Consider the following 25178-nt stretch of genomic DNA (forward strand, 5'->3'; position numbering starts at 1 on the left):
AAGTATCTAAGAGGCAGCCATGATAATGCTTAGGAAGGTGCTACAGTGCTTCCTTTCCTATCTTTAATAGAGTACACAGGATCACCCTTTACAAAAGGAGAGGAGATAGTGTCGCCCCACAATTCCTTGCGGCAGCAACAATAACCCAATCAACAACGATCAACGTGAACCACGTCAATAACATCCGCCCTCACATAATTACTAGCCTAGTGTAAGTGCAGTCGGATTCCCTTAGGACGACAGTTGTCTTTTCCTTAATCCTTATTAACTCTACTTCACATATTTCCTTGACCCCATGACGTTTTCCCTCGAGGTCAAGGAAAAATGGTTAGGAAAAGTCGATAGAACTGACTGTCTGACCGCAGCCTGATTCACTTTTGCACATGCGCAACCCAAATGACGTTCACTAGCAACGTCTTCCAGTGGTCCAAAATGGCGATGGACAGTACTTCCACGTCTGCAGGAGGACTGTCATATCACAATGTTTCTGACTTTTATCCTCGAAAACTTGGCCCAAAACCTGATGTCGTTCCGTCGGGAGTGACAGAGAGGAAAATTGGACCGTTGGATAAACCTGACATGGTGGCAGTCGATGTAATTAACATCAAGGATTCAGGTAGCTAATGTTAGGGCTGATGATGCAGGCAAACCCGGTTAACGTTAGCTGGCTAGCAAACTATTATTGTAGTGGACGTAAGCTAGCTATGCTAACTAGCGCTTTAAAACGTTTAATTTACTAAATAGCAGATCGCTAGTTTGCCCAAAAAGTCATGTTTACTGGTGTATAAAGCTGATGACGTTACTAAAATATCCAAAAAGAAAAGACAGACTATGACCAAGCAGAATACAAAGTTGAATAAAGAACTCTGCTATTAGCAAACAAGTTCTGTATGCGATGAGTTAGCTCTATGTTTGATTATGTTGTTCTTAGCAGTAAGGTAGCGAACTGGTATGTGATGAACTGCTAGGCCCTGGCCTCAGATGACCCTGGAACGTTAAGCAAGACTTTTGTCCAAAGCATGCAACGTCAACAAAGTTAACAGGAAATGTTTGTATTAGGTTATGACACATAGACACAACCCTACTAGACACCGGGGGTCTGTTTATATTGGCATCCCCAGTGTAGCTCGCTAGATATGTTGGTATCGTCAACATAGCTTGCTAGCAAGCTTGAGCTGTCAGTCTTAAATGCCACATTAACTGAAAGACAAACGCATCGTTGGTAGCAAATGTACTGCTTTAATTCAGCAGAACATTTGCAATACATTTTAAACTGTAGCACAGGTTGGCACTTTTGCTCAAATTGCATAAGATGTCCTAACGTTACCTTTGAGACTGGGTGGGAAAAACACCTGGGCTAGCAACCCATATTAGCCATACCAGCAAATCTTAGCATTTGCTCTATATTCTAACTTTCATCATTATGTAGCACAACTGTTGTATTATCAGACGTCACACATTCTTGAGTAGGATGAACAAATGAATAGATGTAATGAAGACGTAAAGTATATGTCATTTGTTGTGTGTGCACATTTTAGAGGGGTTATTCTGACTGTTTCATTTATGTTTACAGACATCCCCATGCACAGGAAGAAGCAAGAGAATGACACATATATTCTGGTAAGTTTGTACCATGGAAGTCACCAGTTTGTACCATGGAAGATTTGATCTTACTCACAAAGTGGGAACATCTATTAATATATTAGAGAGATATTTCCCAGCTTGGTTTTCCCTTGACCGGAATTGATAAAGCTTATAAGCCAAACTCAGCCATCATCTCTTGCCATTCTGTCTAATAATGTTCAAGACCGTTACAGGAAGGGCTCAAGACCAAGTAACAATGACAAGGCCAAGGCCAATGATTACAATCTTATCAAATCAAGCAAGCACACACAAACAGGAATACCCTAGATATTCACACAAGGTGGCAAATGCAATAGGCATCTGTAGGTCGCATTTCATTTTAATGATTTGTATGTCTGTTATCTACTAAAAAAAAATGTAGATTTATATGTGTCGGCACCATTACATTCTGTCAGTGGTATTGCCAAAATTGTGTGCAAAAATAAATGTTAAACTACAGATGATAGTTGTGTCTCTACGAGCTCCCTGTTTCCTTCTAGCTGTAATGAAATGCAGTGTAGATTGGTTATTCACACGTTGTTATTCATGTTTCTGCCAGGCCCGAAACATCAAGAGTAGGATTGTTGGACAAACTGTATACACAGACTTTTATGTATTGGAATTTTTTTTTAAAAATACTGATCCCAGTAATAATAATAACAAAGAATCTACCAGCAATGTTAATTGGTTGGGTTGATAACTACTGTAGATGACCTTTACTCTGAAGGTCCAAATCAAACAAACTATTGTGAATGGGTACCAGTGAGCCATCCCTTATTACACACACACACACACACACACACACACACACACACACACACACACACACACACACACACACACACACACACACACACACACACACACCCCCACACCCACACAGAGACAGAGAAACTGGGGTTAAGTGGAAAAAAGAAGTGAAGCTATGGTGGTTTGTTCAATTTGGGAGGGAATTCTGGAGGCTCTTGTATGCAGTTTTAATGTGGATGTCAAATGGCCAGTAGATGGTAGCACTGTTCTTTGTTATCGGCTATTCATTTGTTTTCACTGGTTGGATAATGATGTTGATTCTTTGTTAGTAATCTGTAAAAGTATATTTAAATATGAATTATTTATTCAGTGTACAGTTAAGTTGAAGGCGCATTATGAAGTTGAAATATGAAGTCCTGTCCGTATAGGTTGCAATCTGTGTGTGTGTTTTCTTTACTGCAGGGCACTATCCACCCGTTCCGAAAAACACACAGATCTATTTTTGGGAAATTGTCACAGGAGTTCCGTTTGGTGACCTCTGACAGACGGGTGAGTATTGCTGTGGTGTTGGATTGTGCCCCCACCTACACACACACACGCACAAATGCACACAGGGACACACAGACACACTCACATTTACAGTCCTTCCACACACACACACACAAACAATTACATATTAATAAGCATCCTTTGGCAATGTCAACCCTGACCTGAAAGTGTTGTTTTTGTTTTTCGTGGCTAGCTTTTCAAAAACAGTGATTGATTGTTATTGCATTATGCATTAAGCTGTTCATCCTGCGCATAAATCTTCACCAAAACAAACCTGCCTCCTTTAATCCATCACAACAGAAGCGTTCCTGGAGTTCTCCTCTGATTCCTGGGGGTAAATCACTTTAACCGGACTGGCTCAATCCGGCCATCCAACAGGCAAAGGTTTCCTCTAATCTGGCCTGTACTTGATGGTATTGACCTGGAAGAAGTTGAGATGGCAATGATGGTGATAGATTGGAGAAAAAAGGGGGTGCTCGTGTGGTCCTTCAGCTAGGCAGAGAGTGGGTGATGGGAAGGTGGATTATAATCCACTTTTGCCCCACACTAGAATCCCTGCTTTACCAAACATAACTAAATTGGATTAGCAAGCAAACACAAGTTCAAGGAGAGCAGTCGACTCAAATTTCAGTGACAAAAAAAACTGTATGCCTTGGTATGGGTGTATGTGTTTCTGGGGGGAAAACTTCCCTAAATCACAAATCTCCCCATTTTAATGCTCGTTTTCAAAACTGCAAATCCATCAGGCGGGATAAACTATTAGTGTCATAAAGATACACAGTTAAGAATACACACAAACAATTATTATTTTAATATTTGCTCAGATCATTAGGGGAATTAATGGCTCTGTCGTGTTTGTAATTCTCTCACCGACTTAAAGATCTGATCTACAAGGTCTGTTGTGACAGGTTTATACTGTATGATTCCTGCCATGGTCCCTGACAGCAATTGATCATAGTGAAAGAAATATGATATAATATTGTGATCAGATCAATACTCTTGTAATGACACAGACCTGAATGTGACCTTAGCTGTAACCCAGGCCTCCAAAGAGCTGATGCAAAGCTAGAGCCCCTTTTCCTGTACATTCTGTTAAGTAAGATTTTTTTCAGTAGTGACACCACCACTATCCGTTTTTCTCAGTTTATGCTTGAAAAATCTGTAGTGGTGTAGCAGATTGGTGAGAGTTGGCCCTGATAATGCAATGAAGTGCTTTAGAAACGTTTGGGGAAAGCAACAGCTCACTGGATGTGTAAGTACATTTGTATAACATAATAACCCTTTCTAATGCTACAAGATGACTGCCTCAGACTGCCTCACAATCTTGCAATTACATCATCCGTACGCTAGGGGGCAGTGTGTTGACTCCTGTCTCCGTAACAGAGAGGGGGTGGATGTTGGTTATGGTGCTGTCTTGTTGTTTGCACACACACACACACACACACATACACACACAGACTCCGCCACAGGCTCCACACAAGCCTCCTCAGTCCCCATATCTCATCCCTAGCCGGGCTTTGTCAGTGGACGCCCTGGCCTTGTCATAACAGTGCACCGCAGTAATTGTAGATTTCACAGCAGCGGCCAGTGGGCCACAGACGTCAATGCAAGGCGACAGCTGAAGTTACCCTTGCTGCTGCGGCACGAGTTCGCCTGCACCCGCCATTGCCGTCTTCGCCTCCTTTATTCTCGACTTTCAGGTGCAGTGCAGTCAGGACGGAGGTCGTTTAGTGTTACGCCCGGATCATATAAAAGCCCTCAGCCAAGCAGCAGAAAATGTCCTGCTGACACGTCGGGACAGAGGCCTAGGGGATACGGTTGCGCCAGGAGCCGTTTCAGAACAGCACATAGCTGCGTTTGTTGCCAAGTTTCCAATAAAGCAAATTGAGTGGCTGAAGGACTTTCCATTAATGGGCGATTGTTTGGGTACAGTTTCATGCTCAAAAAAGGGAACAGCAGGGAAAAAAACAAAACACTCATGCATCCTGTCAGATAATCATCTGAGCTTCCAGCCATCATAGTGGAAGATAAGCAACAAATACTATTATTCTAAATGTCATTGTAGCATATATGTACTAGGCTTGGGTGGTATTACAGTTTTCCAGGGTATTTAGAAATCCCGAAGGTATAACTTTTATTACCGTCAAAAATACAGACGCTCCCCTTTCTATTAAACTAATACGGAGCCAACTTGGCCATCATAAATAACTGGCTTGTGGTGACCACTCACACACAATATTAATACTTAATAAAATTCACAGTGATCACGCCCATGTTCTTATGTGTTTATATTCACGCTACTAGTAGTAGATTGGTTAACTACGTTTCCCATACACCTTAAGAGGTGACTACTTTGTGTGTACGAGTGGTGTTGAAATTAATGATGAACTCTTCAACAAAGGGGTTATAGCCGCTTTTCCCTAGCACTCAACTTCTACACGGGTGACACCGTTAACTTTTGGATGATTCTGGAATTTACAGTTCATGGTGGCTAATGCAGTTTCACTCAAATTATGTTATTTCTGCTCTATTGGTCTCCTAGCTAATCAATTAAATATGACTAGATATGGAGTCACGAAATTATTGTCACATATAACGATATTTTGAGATGACTTCCTCCAACTAAAAAAGCAGTTGATTAGCCACATCATTTTATTCAGCTGCCAGTCACCACCCACACATCATCTCCGTTCAGCCCACTGTGTGTCGGGATCTGCTGCGGCAGTGTCATCGGGTCCTCCAGCGAGGTATGCTGAATCAATGGAAGAAGGGTGCTTATTTTATTATCATTCTATGGGCCATAAGTATTTAAACCCAGCAAGACTTGTCTAGAAAGGATAATTGCATATTAGACACAAGGCATTGTAGGCTACACAATGTCATAAATACTGCAATGATTTCTATCTCACCTCAGCTTTTTTGCATGTCAAAATAGATACCCCCCAAGCCTAATATGTACTTCATCAGTTTATGGTGGATTGATAAGTAGTCAAGCCAGGTTATCCCTTTTCAGATGCTTGGTAATCAGAGGTGGTTCTCTCAAACACATCTTTGGGCATCTACATCTACACTGTCACAATCAATATCAGTACCATAGGGTCAGATCCATTCTTGTATCTGTAAACTCCCCACTCCTTGTGAACATGTTCTCCCTATGTGTATGTGATTGATGTATGTATGTCTGTGAGTTGTATAAGTGTATAAAGGCCCCGTCACACCATGACGTTCTGGTCAACGTTCTATGATGTTAGAGGAAACGTTGGTAATCGTCCATGGTCGCTGGAATTGCGCCAGAAGAGCTTTGTGTGAAAGCTGGTGAACGCTGTAATCGTCGGTAATCGTCGGTGATCGGAGGAGAACGCTGGTCCAAAAAAAAAGTTTTGAACATGCACAAAAGTTCTCATGGAGATCAGCGTTCTTCAACGTTTCATTTAAACGCTGGAGAACCTTTGTGGAACGTTTTATTAACTTTGCACGCGTTTGGCTATCATAGTCAGTCGTTGGGTAGGGTAGACTGAGTACAGTTGATGCACCCGAAATAACTTATGTGCGCAGCAATCCTGAGACGTGATTTTTAGTTTGGACATGCCTACTAACGTCCTCTTTGATCCAGGGAAATTTGAGCACCTAACCCATCTCTCGTAGGAAGATATCGGTGAAAGTTTTTTCACCAAGGCAAGATCTTGATTTTATCATGTCCCTTCAACAATTAATATGTTATTAACCATACGTGATCAACAAACGCAACTTACATCATTGCAAACGTTATTCTGTGCACTATACATCTACATATTCAATGCTATCATGTCATGCAAGGTCATTGCATAATCTAGCGAAAAACGGAGTGGAGGGTATATGCTTGCTTGAGCAGAAGTAGATGTAGCCTACTGAACTTGAACATAGCTGAGCACTGTTATAGCTGGTGCTGTTCCATGGCAGATGGATATGATATGAAGACTCTTGTGACATGGACAATGTGTGTGGATGTGTTGATGTTTTCTAATAATAAACATTGAGAAACACAAATTCAGTGTCAAATTTAAATAATTTATTTTAATAACATAAAACCCCAGGAATAACGGCCGTTATTTCGTAAATCACAGTAATAATAACAGTAAATCTTCGTCCGAAGACATTGCTAGTGAAAGAGGCTTTGTATTCTTCTTACTTTCAGCAGCATTTATCATCTTCTTACTTGCAGCAGCGCTAGTAGCAGAAGCCCCCCTCACACCTTTTCGTGGTCTTGGCGGCATGATGTTCACTGTTCAGATCAACTGAATCCACTATGATTTTCCAGTGTTTTATACCCGTTTGACCATAAAACCCACACGCCAGCAAAACGCTTTTCTGTCATTATTCACACGTAAATTACACTCTTAACACGCTCTTCTAAGGTTGACTTATCGTTTGTCGCGCTGGAGTGACACGTCAGCACACGTTTGTCGCGGACCAGTGACACGTCACTTGGTCGGTGTTACACACTCCTCATGCTTCAGTCCCACGCTAGTCATGTGCCAGTCCTACGCAATTATTTCGTTAGTAACACGCCAGATGTGTCCACATCGCCCCCGAAAAACGCTCGAAATTGAACGATTAGAAAGTTCAGAGAACGTTGACCAGAACGTCATGGTGTGACGGAGCCTTAAGCTACTGGATGACCTAAATTTCCCTCGGGATTAATAAAGTATCCATCCATCTATCATCTTGGGCTTGGACTACAGTCCCTTTTGAGCAATTCACATTTCCCTTACAATTCACGTTTCCGTCTTTTTTCATGGACGGTAGATAGTAGCACTGATGGTGAACAGTCCTCTTCACATGTATACTGTTAATGCAGCAAACTGTCTTATCACTTGGCAGTTGTTAAATGTTTCTTTGTAGATTTTTGTGTTTTCTTTTGAGTGAGGGTTTAATAGTATATTTGTGTTGTCATGTCTCTTTCAGTCCTGGAGGATCCTGCTATTTGGTGTGCTAAATGTGTTCTGCACTGGGTGTCTACTGATGTGGTGCAGCTCTACCAACAGTATGGGTAAGTAGACAAAATGCTGGAGGGTCCAACGGAAAACAGGTGGTGTGTATGATTCTCTATAGAGAGGCCAACCAACAAGTGTTGAGAGAGATATGTTGGGAGTTGGGAGTACTAATTCACTGTAGACACAGGACACAATTGAAATTCGCCAAAAAGATTTAAATGGCTTACATTTTGGCCTGAGTGACCATCCTCTGGGCATGCTACACGCACACGCACGCACGCACGCACGCACGCACGCACGCACACATACAAGGATTGCACTGCATAGCACAAGTATTGAGAGAGTTTAACAACAAACCATGCACAGAGAAAATCAAAAAGACTAAAGCTTCAGCGCCCATCCTTGGAAATGTAGTCAGCACAGCAGAAACTGCAGCGACGGACTGCACACCAGCCCCCTGCTATGTGGCATTGTGGCCAGGAAGGAGACACTGGTGGCGTATCGAGCTGCAGAGAGGTGACATGCGATCCTGACGTCGATACCCAGTGCAGATAAACAGCGCCACTGAGCCCAGCGTCGCAGGTGCAGGACAAAAAGATCCCCGGCCGGGACAGGAAACTGTTGGTACACTTCCCATATGGTGTTTATCCACACAGAAATGAATCAGTACTAATATTTAAGCCGGCGGGGGAGAGATTGTCTTTCCTGCTTTCCAGTCAGGAGGAGGCTATAGCTGCTGCTAGCCGCAGCCTCCTGTAGCTGAAGTCAGCAGACCTCTCGTGGCTCAGTCTTATTCTCCTAGACCAGAACTCACTGGCTGTAGTATGATAGTGCGGAATGATAGTGATAGTGCTCAATGTTCTATTTCTGTTGTGACGGTCAGTGTTTCAGAGATGGTTGCACACTACAGTTTGAGGGTTGATTCACAAGGCTGTAGGCCTGTGAGCTGATGGAAGTATGCTGTGTCGTAGATCTGGCATGTCTGATGAAGCAGTATTTTATGGCTATCTGAGCAGCTTGAAACTTACTTTGGTCTAACCCTGAATTTTCTCGCTCATGGTGAAGGCATCAATCCTTTGTCTTTGCAACATTGTTGGTGATCTTTGAGGATGGGACTGTTGAAACGGTCTTATTGAAATATGTGGTGTAGCAGGGCTGTAGTGATTTCTTGTAGCTGGTGAGCTCAGTGTTTTCAATGGCGCGTTGTTATTAGTGCGTCTGGGTGGCGGCCGGGGTAAATTAGATCTCTTCCACATCTCTGGAAGTTTTCCAGTCAGTGCATAAAAGGGCCTGATGTGCTGCGCTGCACATTGGCCTTCTGCCTCATTTAGTTGGGCTGCAAATGCCTGCGGTGATCAACCACACACACACACACACACACACACACACACACACACACACACACACATACAAACACACTCCCATCCACCCCCGACAACAGCAAAACAGCGCCGAATACAACATGCCGCCTGCTGCAGGCACGTCAACAAACTAACCAACAAAAAACGAAAACCCCAGACAAAGACATTTTTAGGATGGTGTGGACTTAGGGCTTAGGTGGCAGGTATGTATCATTTAATTTGCCAGTAGAGACCATATCTCGAAGCCCACATGTAAAGCAGGGGGGTATTCCAAGTTTGTGCTTTAGTGACAAACCTGGGTAAGTTAAGTGGTAAACCTCCTAATAGAAGAGCCCTACAGCTTGATTTTCTTAGCAAAACAAAGCCACAGTGCTCTTCTTTTAGGAGGGTTACCACTTACTCTATGTTCACTCACCCAGGTTTGTCACTCAACCACGTACTTGGAATACCCCCCAGGAAGAGAGACGACAACAACAACCTCTTCAACCATCCACTCAGTTATTAAGCTATGCGTGTTTGCGTCTTTCCCTTTGATATCCTCAAAACTGCTTGACAGTGGTTCACTGTGAGTTAACCCACTGAAGAAAACCTTCAGGCACCATAGAGTAAGAAAAGCCTTAAAACAATGAGCACAATGCCCACATAGGTTACAGCCACTACCTTAATGCACACAATGCTTTTTTTTATTCATGTGTGGAGTTAGAAACAAAGGCAGTTGACCTTGTGCTGAACCGTAAAGTTCACTGGAAGGGCTCTTTGACGTTAGCGATGATCATTAGCAGGAAAGAGGAGGAGGAGGAGGAGGAGGGAAGGGAAGGGGGGAAAAGCATCCCAGCACACGCTCCAAGCTCGCTGTCAAGGGAGGTTTCCGACTCAGCGACTCTGCACAAAGCCCACTTCCTCTTCTGTGCGCTCATTCTCTTTCCTCTGTCTTCTCTATCTCACTTTCCAGGGCTTTGGAGGAATGTCGTCACTGCATACATCTTAATGATCAAATATCAGATCTATTTTTAAACCTGCAGATATGTATAATGTATGCGCAGTAGATCATACATACCCTTATGCATACATGTATATGCATCAATTTGCTGTCTACGAACATAGATAGCCTGTTGTGAATGTGTAATTATCTTTGTGTATGTGGGTGCACATTGGTATGTGTATATTTACACTAAGAGGTCTGTAGGCATTCTGTTTGTTTATTCCAAGAAATCTTTGGTTTCTCTTGCTTAGTTTCCATCTGCTGTCTGTGGCCACGGGGTTGTGTATCTCTGTTTCCTTCTTTTTTGAAGGTGTGTGGGTGTGTGTTTGTGTAACAGAACCTAATGCACCACTCCACAGCCTGTAAGATGTAAAACAGATGAGTCCACAGGACACTGTTTGCTGCCCATCAGCTTGTCCGGATCAAATTCTGCAGCGGAAGATGGGATTGGGTTGCGCGGTGTTGAAAACGTCCGCGCCTCCATCCGATCTGCACATTCCTCTTTTGTCAACAATTCTTTCAGACTGATCAATACAAAATCCGATCCCCACAAGCCATTGCACAGGACACAAAAAACACTGCGCTCAAGTTTGTGCTCATTTTGCCACTTTGGTATCTTTGGTCAGTTTTCCTATGAAACTCATATTTTTGTAATTTCCACCGATTGCTTTTGGAAAAGGACGAAACACATTTTTTATGTCTACAGTGTCCTATGCAGGTACAAATTTTGTATGGAGCAACAGGAGTTTCCTGAAAGATAACTATAACGTTAGTGTAATTGTAATATTCAGTCACAATGTTGCAATGCGATGTTTGCCCCTACCTTTTTCTGTAACATTGCGTGTTCCAGTGTGTCTTCAGTATCTCGCCGTCTCCCCCTTACAGTTTAGTGTTTAACTCGAACAGATATTCACACATACTTAAACACAAATAAAACTATCCACTTTTCTTCTATAGGAAAAATGTTAGTGTATAGTATATTGGAACACTAATATAATAACAATACTTTTGTTTTTGGTCGGATTTTTCAAACCAAATCTGCTAAGAGTATTAGGCATTGCTTCACTATACTCTGTTTACTTTGAGCTTGAATGTTTTTGTTTTCGTCTAGATGTAAATAAGCAGCAGTTACTTCATGTTATCTAGGACATCCACACAAATGTCACAAGTGTTTGTCCTAACATTTTATGAGGAGACATGATGGCGAATGATCAACATTGCTGGGGAGATTTTCCCACTAGTATTTGTGGTGGGAACACTAACGGTCAAATTCTTTAGTCTTCCAAACTCTCCGTCAAATTCCATGGATGAGAGTGTCTGCATAGTCATCTGGAGCATGCCCCTCAGGGAGGCAGCCTGCTGACATGCTCACCTTGTGTGTTTCCACCAGAGAGGCCGAAGCCTCAATCTGAAGACTGGGCTCGGCACTTGTGGCCCATCCATAGGCAATAAGGAGAGTGTGTGTGTGTGTGTGTGTGTGTGTGTGTGTGTGTGTGTGTGTGTGTGTGTGTGTGTGTGTGTGTGTGTGTGTGCACTTTGTATTTTTCATTCACATTACTGTCAGCTCTGAGGCAGCCATTGCATTCTCAAGAGCTAAGATGAAGACAAGCCAAGCAAAAGGAGGTCAAGTGTCTGGTTTTCAGGCCTTAACACCCCACTCCTCTCTTCTCCTCTCCTTTCCTCTCCTTTCCTCTCCTGTCTTACGCTACTCTCTGCATCTCATCTCCTCTTGGCTCCACTGAGGCGCTTGTGGTTAGATGTAAATGGAAGGCAGGCTAAACTGAAGTGTCTGGAAGAAATACCTCTGTCCCGAAATAGAGCTGTTGTGCAGCACATGTGTGCACCACACAGCCATCAGAATGTCAGGAAATGCTTTAATTATTCATTACATTACTTTTTCCTCGTAAATCCATGTTTGCTGTACCACCACCCCCTCGCCGGGCGTGGTATTGAGTGGACCAGAGCAGGGTCTCTTCTGATGATCTTTTACGCTTATCTGTGTGTCCCATTGGAATATTTGGGATGGGGACCTTCCTTCATAGTGTAGTAATGATTTGGGGGTTTGAAGTTTTGTTCAAAGGTAGCATCGCCATGCCAGACATATCCAATGCCACCTCAGAAAGTGCTCTTGGATCTTAGCAACTAGGTTGACTAACTACTATCGCTAGTCCTTAGTCTTATTAGATTCATGTTTCTAGCACCTGGGGATGTTGATAACATCAGTCTAAACTTTGATTTCCTGTTTGAACCATGTTCATATATTTCATTAAAGGTGTGAGCCTTAGCTTGTTGTTAAAACATGGTTGTGATTTTGAATGTCTGCCTGATGTGTCAGGAGGGGATAGACGTCTCTAAGGTGCATCTTCTATGTCGTTTACTGTAACTGGTTGTCGTCATCTTGTCATCATTTAGCAGCAGTATTGACAACATTTATCTGTGTTTGTCATGCATACCATAGCTTATAGTCACTGACACAGATCTGTGATTTAGCCCCCCACTTAGCAGTGTCCCTTGATCCATTAGTGATGAAGTTGTGATTATCCCATACCCCCCCCCACTCCTCTTTGTGTGCATTCTGTTGATGGGCCAGTCTGGGCGGCAGCCGCATCGGCAGGTTCTCAGCTTACGCCCCAGCAGCTCATGTCAGCAGAGAGAGGAGGGGGCCTCCAGCCTGAACCCCCCCAATCCGGCCGCATCCTCTCTGAGTCTCCTATTTCCCCCGCCAGGTGTTGCTGTGTAGTCAGTCAATAAAAGCTTTTAGTTTACATATGGAGCGATCTATTGTATTTAATATGCCACGTCGACAGACACCCGAGAAGCCGGGCCGGTCGATGTGTGTTGCAGAACTCAATGACAGCGGAGTGCTGCAGTTTGCAAATCTTCCCCCTTTCTCCCTCGCCCCTGAAAATACAGTTCTGTGGTTCTGAGACACCCCCCCCCCCCCCCTCTGGAAAGGTGATACTCACCGGCGGCCCTTCAGGAAGAGAGAAGAGTTCCACTGCTTCCAGGCCATCCTTAACTTTTTGCTTATGCTCCCAATAACCAGCCAGCACTTAATGTCTTTTAATGGGAGCGTGTTGAAGTCCCTGAGGATGCAAAGGAGAGCCTGAGAGGGCATTGGGGATAGAGGCGGAGTGGGGGGCGGAGGCAGGGTTGTGGGGGGCACCAGGCATGGAGAGTAAAACTGATCAGTCAGACACATATGTTTATTTCAGCGCTGTTGCCCAGCAGACGTAATGAAATATTCAGCCGGAGCGAGTACGCTCCCCTCGGGGCCCGGGCTGGTCCGGCCCAGCTCGTCTCCGCTTACGCCTGCCGCCTGCCCGTCCACCCTCCGCACAGCTCCTCTTTTATCTCCCATTGATCAGGTCTGTAAACATACACAAATTACTTTAATCTACGCACAATATGCTACAGGATTGGGCCTTAGGACTCCGCTGGGACACGGGGCTGGGAAGAATGGGGAACGATAGGGTGGTGTTCTCCAGTTTTATGAGTATGTTCCCGCCATCCTTTGGCTTCAAGCCCGCCTTATTGCTGCTAGACAAGTGGGGTGGAACGCCATGGCAGACAGGGACACCAAAATCTGCTTCGTCTCTGTTTTTGGTGATGAACCTCATCATATTTCTACACGCGCACACATCGAGGTGATCCGAGAACAGTCGTCTTTCTTCCTTAATATCAGTCAGGCCTGTGTTTTAGGCGATAAAAAATGACTTTGCACATCAAAGATGACTTTGTATAGGATGGGGTAATACTGCAGGCGAGGGCCAGGATGGGTGCTTGGCCTGGCTGGCATGGTCTCTCACTGGTGAATCATTAGAGCTTAGAAGAAATAGGTAGACACATAAATATCACTCAGCATCATTCAACAACTCACTGAAACTGGAGTCTACATGTGAACCAGGACTCGATATCCATTTATTGTGTATAACAGTGTTACTCAACATTGTTGAATGTTGTTATACTGAAATTCTCACGCCTACTACTTAATGTTTACAATGGTAATGTGTTAAATGTGGTAGGATGTATACTTGGACAATATGTAATAAGTGTTAAATTATTAGTGCGTGTATACGTTTATTCTCATTGTTAATGTGTTTGTTTTTGTGTCATTTCAGCCTTAACAGCATACACATACCTCACCATCTTTGATCTCTTCAGGTGAGTAGATTGTAGGGCTGTAACGGTACACAAAAATCACGGTTCGCTATGTACCTTGGTTTTGGGGTCACGGTTTGGTATGTTTTTTCAGTACAGCAGGGAAACAAAACAAACATTTCACTTTTTTTTTTTTCATTAAATTTAAACAGCCAACAGTGCCTTATTGGCCATAATTGTTTCTGTATCAGTTAATGCACTCAAATACAGGCATATTGTCAATAAGAAAAAAAATAATAACACAAATGTCGGTAGTGCTCCATCGTAAGACTCTGACCTGTTAATTGTCACGACGGCTGAGGCCGAGTAAAACAGGTTTGGAATCAAAAGCAGACAAAGGCAACTAAGTATCTTCAAAAGGAGTATTTTAATAAACCTTTCAGCAGTATGAATGTCTTTAAAAAAACAGAGGCAGGAGATCCAACAGAAAAAACAGCAAAGCTCAGAAGATACAAAACATGGGGATCTCAATGAGGCATGGCAGGCAGCATAAGACAGCAACATAAAAACTCACAGGCCAGGCCAGGCCAGGGCTAGATGCACAGTCCAAAAAACCCCATAAAGGGTTCAATCCAAAATCCAAAGGAATCCAGGCAAACAGACAGGCAGGGGGAATGCAACAGGAAGACGTGGCAAGAGAGGTGTCCAGGCAAGCGAAGAGATAATCCAGCACTGAATGTTCTTCAGAGCGCGGTTTACCACAGGCACTGATGAGGTCCAATTAGACACAGGTGTGTGACCAGGCACAGGGAAGAAACGAGGTCCAATTAGCCACAGGTGTGTTAGACCAGGCACCTGGAAGTGTCAGGCAGCATTCACACCTACGCGTTGGAATGCGTTGCGCCAACGGATGGCGGAGGAGGAGTCTGGCGCGTGGGGTTCTGTTGATACCAGAGACGTTATAGTGCGATTGACAGGTCAACAAACCAATCACGCCACTAGCAAGCTGCTTACCTTGTAAGCAGTAGCATGCTAACATTAGGTAGGGTGCTCACACACCTCGCAAATCCTATCAGATGTATTTTTCAGTTACAATAAAGGGGTTTTTACATTGTACAGTGTCTTTCTCGGTAACTTTGAAAAAATCTAAGCAAAAAAAAGTCAAACAAACAACTTCTAGGTACAAATACGAACATCTACGGAGTTTGGTCGCCATCTTTTTTTTTTAGAGCTTGCCGCTTTTTAGACGTGAGCATATACGGGATCTGATTGGCTAGCGCCTGTGCTGTCAGTTATGCATGAAAGGCAATTTGATTGGCTGACGCATGCATTGCCTCTCGAGAACAACGGAGCCACAATTCAGTTCGGCAAAGGATGACGTCACCCCATTCAATGTGAATGGGGATCCGTCAACCCTGACGGATCAACGCATTCCAACGCGTAGGTGTGAATGCTGTGTCAGTAAGTTAAGGGCATGGCAAACCTGAAGCGGGGAGAGTGAGACCCCATTCACACGGTTGCGAAAACAGGTGAAAACGAAAACGAAAACCGAAACCGTACCATTACCCGTGGGCCCACTGTACTGTTACCCCTAGTGTTCACTGTGTGGGAGAGTACATTCTGTAATGAGCGTGCTTTTAACTTTCTGTTCTTTGTGCCTCCCCTCCTAGTCTGATCACCTGTCTCCTAAGCTCCTGGGTGGCTATGAAGAAGCCCAGTCAGTCCTATTCCTTTGGGTAAGTAAACTAACAGTGAGAAGAGAACAAATTAGTGGACAATGAAAAGTTCAAACATTTCAAACGGTGAATCACAATCACAATTTCTTGTTGCATGTCAATTATGGCCGTTCTTGTCGTAAATGTTCTGTCCAAGTTTGTTTCTGACAACCTCTGAACTTGGCTTAATCAAACTTAAAAACACACAAACGCATAGACAGAGACAGACACAAACTCTCGCCCTGATATTTATGTAGTAATTGTTTTTACATGATGCTAGCAGTCATTCCCAATCTGGGCCATTTGACTAGCTCTTTGATGTTTTTAATATCTCCTTTAGTTTCTGTATGTGGAGTTGCCAAACAAACATGAAGTTGCTATCAAGCAACACATTTACCAAGAATTTTGTGTCTTTACTTGTGATTGCAAGTGTGTGTGTGTGTGTTCTCCTTAGCATAACAATTCTAAAGTAGAGCAAAGGGCTTGATTTAACTGCTTGGTGTGACCTACAAGAATTAACATTGTGTTAATACATCCTCTGGCCCAAACTGCAACCACACATTTTTGGCTGTGGCTTGAGCAAACCTCAAGCGTCAATGATGAGTCCGAAAAATCAGGTCAAGAGGACCTCTACTGTTAGTATAATAAACATGCGAGTCTCTGTCCTAGATTTACTACACATTTGCAAATGAATATGTCAATATTTTGAAACTTTTTTGCAAGTAAATGCAATAAGTCCAGCAGTCCAAGTGTTATATATTTACATATTTATATATATATATATATATATATATATATATATATATATGTATATTATGTATACAACATATACTTGCTATATATGCTATATATTAGCATACTAAAAGATCAGTCGATGAATATTGCTTGTAGTACAGCATGACTTACTGTAGGTGGTAATGTTGGTCAGCTGAGGTGATTATGTCAATTCAGCACGTAGGTGTTCCAATGGCTTCTTGATCTATATTAAACTCAGTAGGACTATATTTGCAGACTAATTCTGCGACCACGTTGATTAGCCGAGGAGTATGAGCGTGGGTGTGTTAGTGCGCAGGTGCGTCCGTATGTTTGTGTGTGTGTGTGTGTGTGTGTGTGTGTGTGTGTTGTTCCTATCAGGCTCAGCGGGGCTGGCTTTGTTGATATGGCCAAGGCCCGTATTGATGGCGTAGTTTTCTCAGGGACCGAGCCGGCTCTGTGTTTGGCTGGCTCCCTTGACCCCGGGGTGTTGCGGCGTGGTTATTGCATGGAAAGCTGCTTTTCAGCTCCACTTGGCCTTAATGTGCTCAGTGGGCCAGCACAAAGGGTCAGCTCAGCCTCAGCCTTCCCTCCCTCACTCAGTCGCTCGCTAGTATATACGCAGCGCAGATTATCTCGTACGCGAGCTGCCCCGTGCTGCGCTGCGCCAAGCCGAGATCCCTCCGCCTCTGTCCTGCTTCTCTCCCGCTATGCAGCAGACGCAAAATAAACCACCAGCAATAATCATCCAAATAACAACCCCCTCAAAAGACCTTATTGTTGTCTGCTATTGACGGCCCGTTTGCCTGGGATGATGATGGTGGTGATGTTTGGGGAGCGTACAGCAGACAGTCAGTTGGTACCCTCCCTGCTGCCTCTCCCACCCCCCTGCTCCCACCCCTCCAACCACCACTGCCCCCCCGCCCCCAACCCTATGGATCTGGGTACTGCTGCGAGGCACGTTCCTGCCAGCGTGGCCCTGAGCCTTGGCCAGGGCGCGGCTCTGCGGTCCTAAGCCTTTGTTTCAAGCCTTGTTTGGGTACAGCCGGAGGGGCTTTTGTTGCTGCTGGTAAACACGGGGTGACCCGCTGACACATGGGTGTGCGCTTGGCGATGAGAGGCAGACATACTGCTCCTGCCTCGTGCTCCCCCACTGCCTGTCTCAGGCTGAAAATTGGATTGGCGTGTTCTGTTTGCCAAACAAATCATTTGGCTCCATTCGGAACGGTTATTGAGCCGCAAATACACCTGGGGTGCTTCGATGTGGGAAGAAGCGCAGACACACACAGACATAAATATCCTCCCCCCTCGTCAACCCCACCCCCTCCACATACATACACACACACACGCACACACACACACACACACAGAGACCTCTGTGCTAGACTAGTTATTGATTGTTCCCAGAGATGACAGGGGAGGGGACATTTTCAGTAATATACAAACTGTGACCGACCATAGCCACCACTGAACAACAGCAGCCAGTGTTTGTTTGTGTGTGGACATATTGTGTGTGTGTGTGTGTGTGTGTGTGTGTGTGTGTGCGTGCGTGTTTTTGTGTTTTTGTGTGTGTGTGTGTGTGTGTGCTCTCCTTCAAAGGGGAATTGAGGTTAGACAGGCAGGCTTGCTTGCGGTCAGGGTAGTGGTCAAGGGTTTGGTTGGTTAATGCACCAAATGGATGTCAGAGCTTTCTGGATTAAACCTGAACCGCCATTAACCTGGTCAATCCCATTAGCCACAGAACATGGCTCCAAACACCGGATTTGCACCATGCTCTCTAAACCCAGCAATATGGATTGTTATGTTTAAATTCTTATTTGTATTTTGTCAGCATGATTTGTTTTTTTATTGAGGTTAAGATGATCGAGAACGATTATCGAGTATTTTTTATGATGTTTGTGAGCATGTTTATTTGTATTGTGGGGAAACTTGCTTGGGTGTTTTTCATGCTGTGTGTGTCTTTCAGGTTTGAGCGGCTTGAAGTGTTGGCTGTCTTTGCAGCAACTGTGCTGGTTCAATTGGGTGCACTCTTTATCCTGAAGGAGAGGTGAGTGGGAGAAAGACTTTTGGTGTGTGTGTGTGTGTGTGTGTGTGTGTGTGTGTGTGTGTGTGTGTGTGTGTGTGTGTGTGTGTGTGTGTGTGTGTGTGTGTGTGTGTGTGTGTGTGTGTGAGAGAGAGAGCAGGAGAATGAGAGCCTGTATGTGTGTGTGAGCGGGAGAATGAGAGACTAGGGGACAGCAAAAGAGTGTGTGTGTGTGTGAGAAGTAAGTAGGGGAGACTGGGTGTATACGGAGGCCATTAATATTTCACAGTTGTGGGAATGTTTATGATGGCCTTTAGCTGCCACGCCCAGAGCGGGGTTTACCTGGCGGTCAACTCGCACACGCACACACACAGAGGGGTGGGGGGAACAGGGATGCAGCAGAGTGTGAGGGGTATTACAGAAGCACTGGAGTGTCAGTTCCAGAGCCAAATGTGTTGCTGTAATACAATTTAAGACTGAATCAAAAATGTGGCACTCATTCAAACAGCTGCTTTGTCAGTAACCCCTCCTCCCTCTCTCTCTCTCTCTCTCTCTCTTTTACCCTCCTTTCTTAGTTTTGAGCGCTTTGTGGAGCAGCCAGAGGTGCACACGTAAGTACAGAATGCCAAACACACAGCAATCCCCACACACAGCCAATATCTCTACATTGGCCTAACACTCTCTCACCACACACACACACACATCCAGAATGCAGTATGCAATATGCAATGTCACTCACTTCAAACACCATAGTTTGGTTCATGAAGCTACAACACACACGTACGCACACACACATCCCGGAGCGACAACAACAGCATTAGTGTTACAGCTGGGCCCAGTCTTCATCCTCAGGACTTAGCTACTAAACTCCCGAAATGGGATTTCCAGCTAATCATCCCCGCAATCCCTCATTGTGCTATTCCCCACCTTCCATCACCGAGCCACAGATTAATAGTTGTTTATGATGTATTTTCATTTGTTCGGACCCCAAACAAGGTGGATTTAAAGCTGCCCCCTCAACCTGATTACTTTCTCCAAACTCCCGGGGAGCGTTGGCAAGCTGAGAATCAGGGGCGTCTGAAATGCCATTATGGCCGTCATGCTCGAGTGCCTCCAGATAATCAGCTGCTGGGCCGTACAGAATCCACATGTGGACAGCTCTGTCTCCGAGGCCATGCCTCTGTGTCGGCTGCCATGTCCAGTTGGCCTCTCCGGCACACAAATCCGACTCGGCATTAGCGACACTTACGAAGCTGTGTTTGTAGTGTTTTTTACACGCACGCACGCACGCACGCACGCACGCACGCACGCACGCACGCACGCACGCACGCACGCACGCACGCACGCACGCACGCACGCACGCACGCACACACACACACAGAAAAGTGTGTAGCAGGTTTTGATGACTCTCCTGTCACTCTGCAGGGGCCGGCTCTTGGTGGGGACCTTTGTGGCTCTGTTCTTTAACCTGCTCACCCTGCTGTCCGTGAAGAACAAGCCCTTCGTGTTCGTCTCAGAAGGTAGGCTTGCTCCTGCGTAGCCATATACCAGTCTGAAGTAGTGGCATCATGTTTAATGTGTTCTCACCCCCCTGATTTTAAAATGTTATATTCTGAATTAATAAAGCAGCATATTAAGCTGGTATTGGTGTGAATTTGAAGTAGTGAAGTGGTGAAGTAGCTATCTTTAGGATGATGGTATTTTTGTCCTGGTAGTCGGGTCAGTATTTCTCAGTAATGCAGGCGTCCTACTGATGTCTTGTTTTGCGTCGGCAAAGAATAGTATTTCAACACCAATGGATGTGTGTCTCCAACGGCCATTTTCTCCACCCGTTGTAAAAGTTCAGATTCATATAATCGCTGCTGTTCACCGTAACTGGGCTGGCTCAGCTCTTCCGTGGCCCTCTGCATCTTGCTGCCCTTCCTCCGTGTGGCCAGCAGAGGGCTTTGTAGCCCCAGATGGTGGGGGCTGGCCTGCAGGGGGAGGCCAGGTGCGTGTTGTCATCCGCCAGACTAAATCCCTTCACGCTCACACTCATAGTGGTTAGAGAGGCTCAGGCCTGATTGTCTGCAGCAGACATGTAAATCCCAGGTTGCCTCTGAAAGAAAAAAAAAGATAAAGGAGAAAAAAAAAAAAGAAATCCCCTCTTTTGAACAATTTCTCTCTGCAAAGACCCATCGGGATTTCGGCCCCAAAACGCAGGCCACTGCTCATCTTTCCTAGAGAGCAGCGGTGACGGCTTGTACAGTAGCATCTGGTGACTTGTTTGAAAGCGAAACAAGGTGAACCTCGACTGCGCACACATCCTGACGTGAACTCCGAAATGGTTGGGCTGGGACATATAACAAGGCCTTAGGGTTTACATAACCTAGTTCTCTGTGTGTTTTTGTGATCATTTGGGTGGGTATATACTGGACATTTATGCCACCACCCCCACCCCTCAGTGAAGAATGATGGCATTCTTACATTGATTTTATTATCATTTTTTATTATTTATCATCATTTCCTCTGCTATGACTGACTGACTGACACAGCAGGCAGTGGAATAGATAGCTTATCATGAGTGTGTTTGTTTGCGGTTGACTGTAAAATCCAAACAATTGTAAATGTTTATGGCTCTCCTAAGTCTCTATTGACCGGAGGGCTCTGATACGTCAGTGGGGCCTTGACATCTCCAGATGGGGCCATTTGGTCTATGTCCCGTCTTAAGGTTGGCTAATTGGCTCTGTCCTCCTATGTAATTAATCTCTTTACAGCAGTGTGCTTAGATTAGTAGGTGTTGTGGCTGTCCTGTCTCGAACATTAAGAGAAAATAATCTTGCAAAGCCATATTGAGTAGTTGCAACACTGACTACTGTACTGACCGATTGGACATGGCTGCAAGCATGGAATTAAGATTCATGTTCATGTAGTGACCCTGTCCCCTCAAGTGTTGGAGGTAAGACATCAAAGATGTATGAAAAGCTACCTGTCCCCAAATGTCACTTAATAATGATGGGACTCTACCAAGCTGTAGGCACTTTGCACCCCGAGGCAGAAGAGGGAAGGGGAGGGGAGGGGAGGGGAGGGGAGATAGTGGGGGTGATGGAGAGGTTAGATTAGCAAGGTGCCTTGAGGACGCCATATGTCACAGATCCCATCTAGCCCACTTGGTGTTGTGATTGATACCTGATCAAAAGAATCACAGTGACACAGCATGGGAAGAGTCATCTTTACAGCCCCTCTTTAAATATGTGGTTTCCAGGATTACACTTGTTTCTGTGCAGGACTGGTCTGTGACATTTGGAAGCACGGGTTTGGTAATATGACTGCGCGTTGCCCTGATAATCTTATCTCTGTATCTAGCCATTCCGAAATTCTGGCATAAATTTGGTTGAAACGGGTAGCGGGATTCAGTAAAGCATCTGAACTGCATCTGAATATAAATACATAGCAGAAGGCCATCATATCACATGGACTCTCACTGGGTGGTCTTCAGTGCTTAATCCAGAAGAATGCAAGTACTAAAAAAACAGACAGCATTATGCCTCTTTGTGAAATGTTCTGTAGTTTCAGCCATATACACATACACACAATGACCTACCCTTTTGCTTTTCGAAACTGTTTTATTACAACCTACCTGTTGAACAGAACTCTGTCTTCATTTTTGCCGAACTCAAGCCCTAAGCAGACACTCCGATAAACAACAGCGCACTGCATGTATGCGGCACACATACATGCAGTGTTACCCACTCCGCCACATTACATAAGATGACTTCCAGACTGTGGTGCCCCTGGGGTCTCAGACTGCTGCATCACCCGCGCCGCTCAGTCTCAGTCATGTGCACTTCCTTTTAAGTTGCTATCCATGATGTAATTAGCAGTGCACATAGTTTTATTTTTTTGTTCCTCCGCCGGGTTAAGCAGATTGACGAATACAACCTTTTTTGACTGTTGGATGACCTGGGTGGAACGAAGCAAACTATTTATAATTTTTTATTTATTTTTTATCTGAAAATCTTTGCATGTGTGCTTGTGAGTAGAGTAGCATTATTCCCTGTGTCTGAAGTAAATCCCTCTAAAGCACTGGGGCCCGAGAAGAGTTCTGCGACCAGGAGAACCCAATGGATACGCTCATATAGGCGTCAGTTCTGTGACCAGGAGAACCCAATGGATACGCTCATATAGGCGTCAGTTCTGCGACCAGGAGAACCCAATGGATACGCTCATATAGGCGTCAGTTCTGCGACCAGGAGAACCCAATGGATACGCTCATATAGGCGTCAGTTCTGCGACCAGGAGAACCCAATGGATACGCTCATATAGGCGTCAGTTCTGCGACCAGGAGAACACAATGGATACGCTCATATAGGCGTCAGTTCTGCGACCAGGAGAACCCAATGGATACGCTCATATAGGCGTCAGTTCTGCGACCAGGAGAACACAATGGATACGCTCATATAGGCGTCAGTTCTGCGACCAGGAGAACACAATGGATACGCTCATGAAGTTGTTAAAGTGTCATACTTCAAAAATAAAAGTTTTTGTGCAAGTAGCCCCATTTTGACATGGATGAAACCTCTGTTTTAATGTACACATGTTTTTAGAGTGTGATAGAGAGAGATAAAATGAAGAGGGGGGAGAAGAATAGATTTGCCTCTTTGCTGGTGACAGGTGAAGATGCAGATGGCTGTGGATCTGACCCATCCTGATTGGCCCGAGGGTCGGTTATTCACACCCGCGGGTACTGCAGTCACAAGGGTGGCCCGTGGCCCCAGCCTGATCAAATGGCACTAGGGCTCCTGTTACTGGTGTCACCGTGTGTGTGTGTGTGTGTGTGTGTGTGTGTGTGTGTGTGTGTGTGTGTGTGTGTGTTCGGGTGTCCGCTGATGCAAGGCGTAGGTCGGAGTGGGGTGAAGTCGATGCTGGATATCTAACATCTCTCTCCCTTTCTCTCTCTCTCTCTCTCTCTCTCTCTCTCTCTCTCTCCCTCTCTCTCTCTCCCTCCAACAGCTGCCAGCACCAGTTGGCTACAGGAGCATGTTGCTGACCTGAGTCGAAGGTAAGATCCCCTTTCAATGAGTCATCCCCACCAGTATTGATCCTCCGTCATCTTAAAACAGATGAGTGGACTGTTTCGCACACGTTTGTTTCAAATTATGACTTATTTACAAGGAAAAAACAGTCACCTTTCAGATCAAAGAAATGAGATCAGGGTCTAAGCAAAATCTGCAATTCAGCATTTGATTTATAAAATCCTCCGTAGCGTATCGTTTAGCTTTTGTCTGAAGTCACTAGTTGGTATTTATGAGCGATGGCTGTTCATGTGACCAATTTGTCAGCCATACAGTAATGCCTGCACCCAACACCCACACCCACCCACTCGCGCACACACACACACACACGCACACACACACACACACACACACACACACACACACACACACACACACACACACACACACCTTATTGCCTATGGCCCTTCTCCTGGGTCCTGGGAGGGTCCCTCTCCTGTCGTGCCTCTCTGAGCAGCGACATTATGAATCACTTCATTGGATTGTGTGAATAATGGATGGGCATGCAGGCATAGCGTTTCAGCTCCAAACTGTGCAGGAGATCATTGTGCGCCCTATAGCTCCTGTAACTGACAGTGTGACCCCCATGGCTCCTGGATGTGCCGTTTGGACGAGGCGACTTATCAACATGACAAAGATTAAGACCTTCTTAGCTAAAGGGGTCTTCATCTATTTCCACAATGGATGTCTGTGCTCTCTTTAGAAAGTGCTTTTGCCCGCTATATTGCGCTAGACAGTACTGCAGCATGGAGGTTGCATTAGGCAACCATATCTAAGGTAATGGAGTGGATTGATGATTTTCACAGGATGACCCCATCTTTCAGTTTGTATTTCATGTTTTCTTTTTCTTTTTTCTTCCTGGTAGATTTTTTTTTTTAATCCTAAGTAATCATGTTGTGTATGTGTGTACTCCTTACCCTCAGCTTTATCTTATTTGGGAGCAAACATTATATAACCTCTCCTATTCAGTGGTGCAGTCTCAGGCCCTTGTTTGGAAGCACCAGACATAATATCAGGTGTTTGTTTGTCCTCTCTTAAGCCTACATTTTCCATCTCTGAGCGGCGGATTAAAACACAGTCCAGGAGCCGCTCTGACAACACCACGGAGGGCTTTGGCCCCTGCGCTCGACAACAAGCACAGGGAGGGAATCGCACAGCTCTGTTCCGCCTCAAATTATATCAATGCACCAGGGAGATTATCAGATTATGGAGATTATAAATCCTGCCTGCTTCCCCTCCACCACCACACAACCCTACCCATTCCCCTCACGTCCAAAAAAAGTGTCTGGCTTTG

At 44.8% G+C, this 25178-nt stretch overlaps 1 protein-coding gene across 1 annotated transcript in view; it reads left to right on the plus strand.

Annotated features, from left to right (window-relative positions):
* The first annotated feature begins 203 nt into the window (after positions 1-203).
* slc30a6 (solute carrier family 30 member 6) overlaps positions 204-25178 on the plus strand; it is a 29609-nt gene continuing 4634 nt past the window's right edge. The window contains exons 1-10 of the mRNA XM_012817099.3: positions 204-616; positions 1574-1620; positions 2836-2922; positions 7867-7951; positions 14360-14402; positions 16010-16075; positions 18774-18854; positions 19406-19441; positions 20256-20350; positions 23823-23871. Of these exons, the coding sequence (XP_012672553.1) occupies positions 397-616; positions 1574-1620; positions 2836-2922; positions 7867-7951; positions 14360-14402; positions 16010-16075; positions 18774-18854; positions 19406-19441; positions 20256-20350; positions 23823-23871 (809 nt within the window). The 5' untranslated portion in view covers positions 204-396. The remainder of the gene's footprint in view (positions 617-1573; positions 1621-2835; positions 2923-7866; positions 7952-14359; positions 14403-16009; positions 16076-18773; positions 18855-19405; positions 19442-20255; positions 20351-23822; positions 23872-25178) is intronic.

This window comes from Clupea harengus, chromosome 13, assembly GCF_900700415.2.
Source record: "Clupea harengus chromosome 13, Ch_v2.0.2, whole genome shotgun sequence".
Taxonomy (NCBI): Eukaryota; Metazoa; Chordata; class Actinopteri; order Clupeiformes; family Clupeidae; genus Clupea; species Clupea harengus.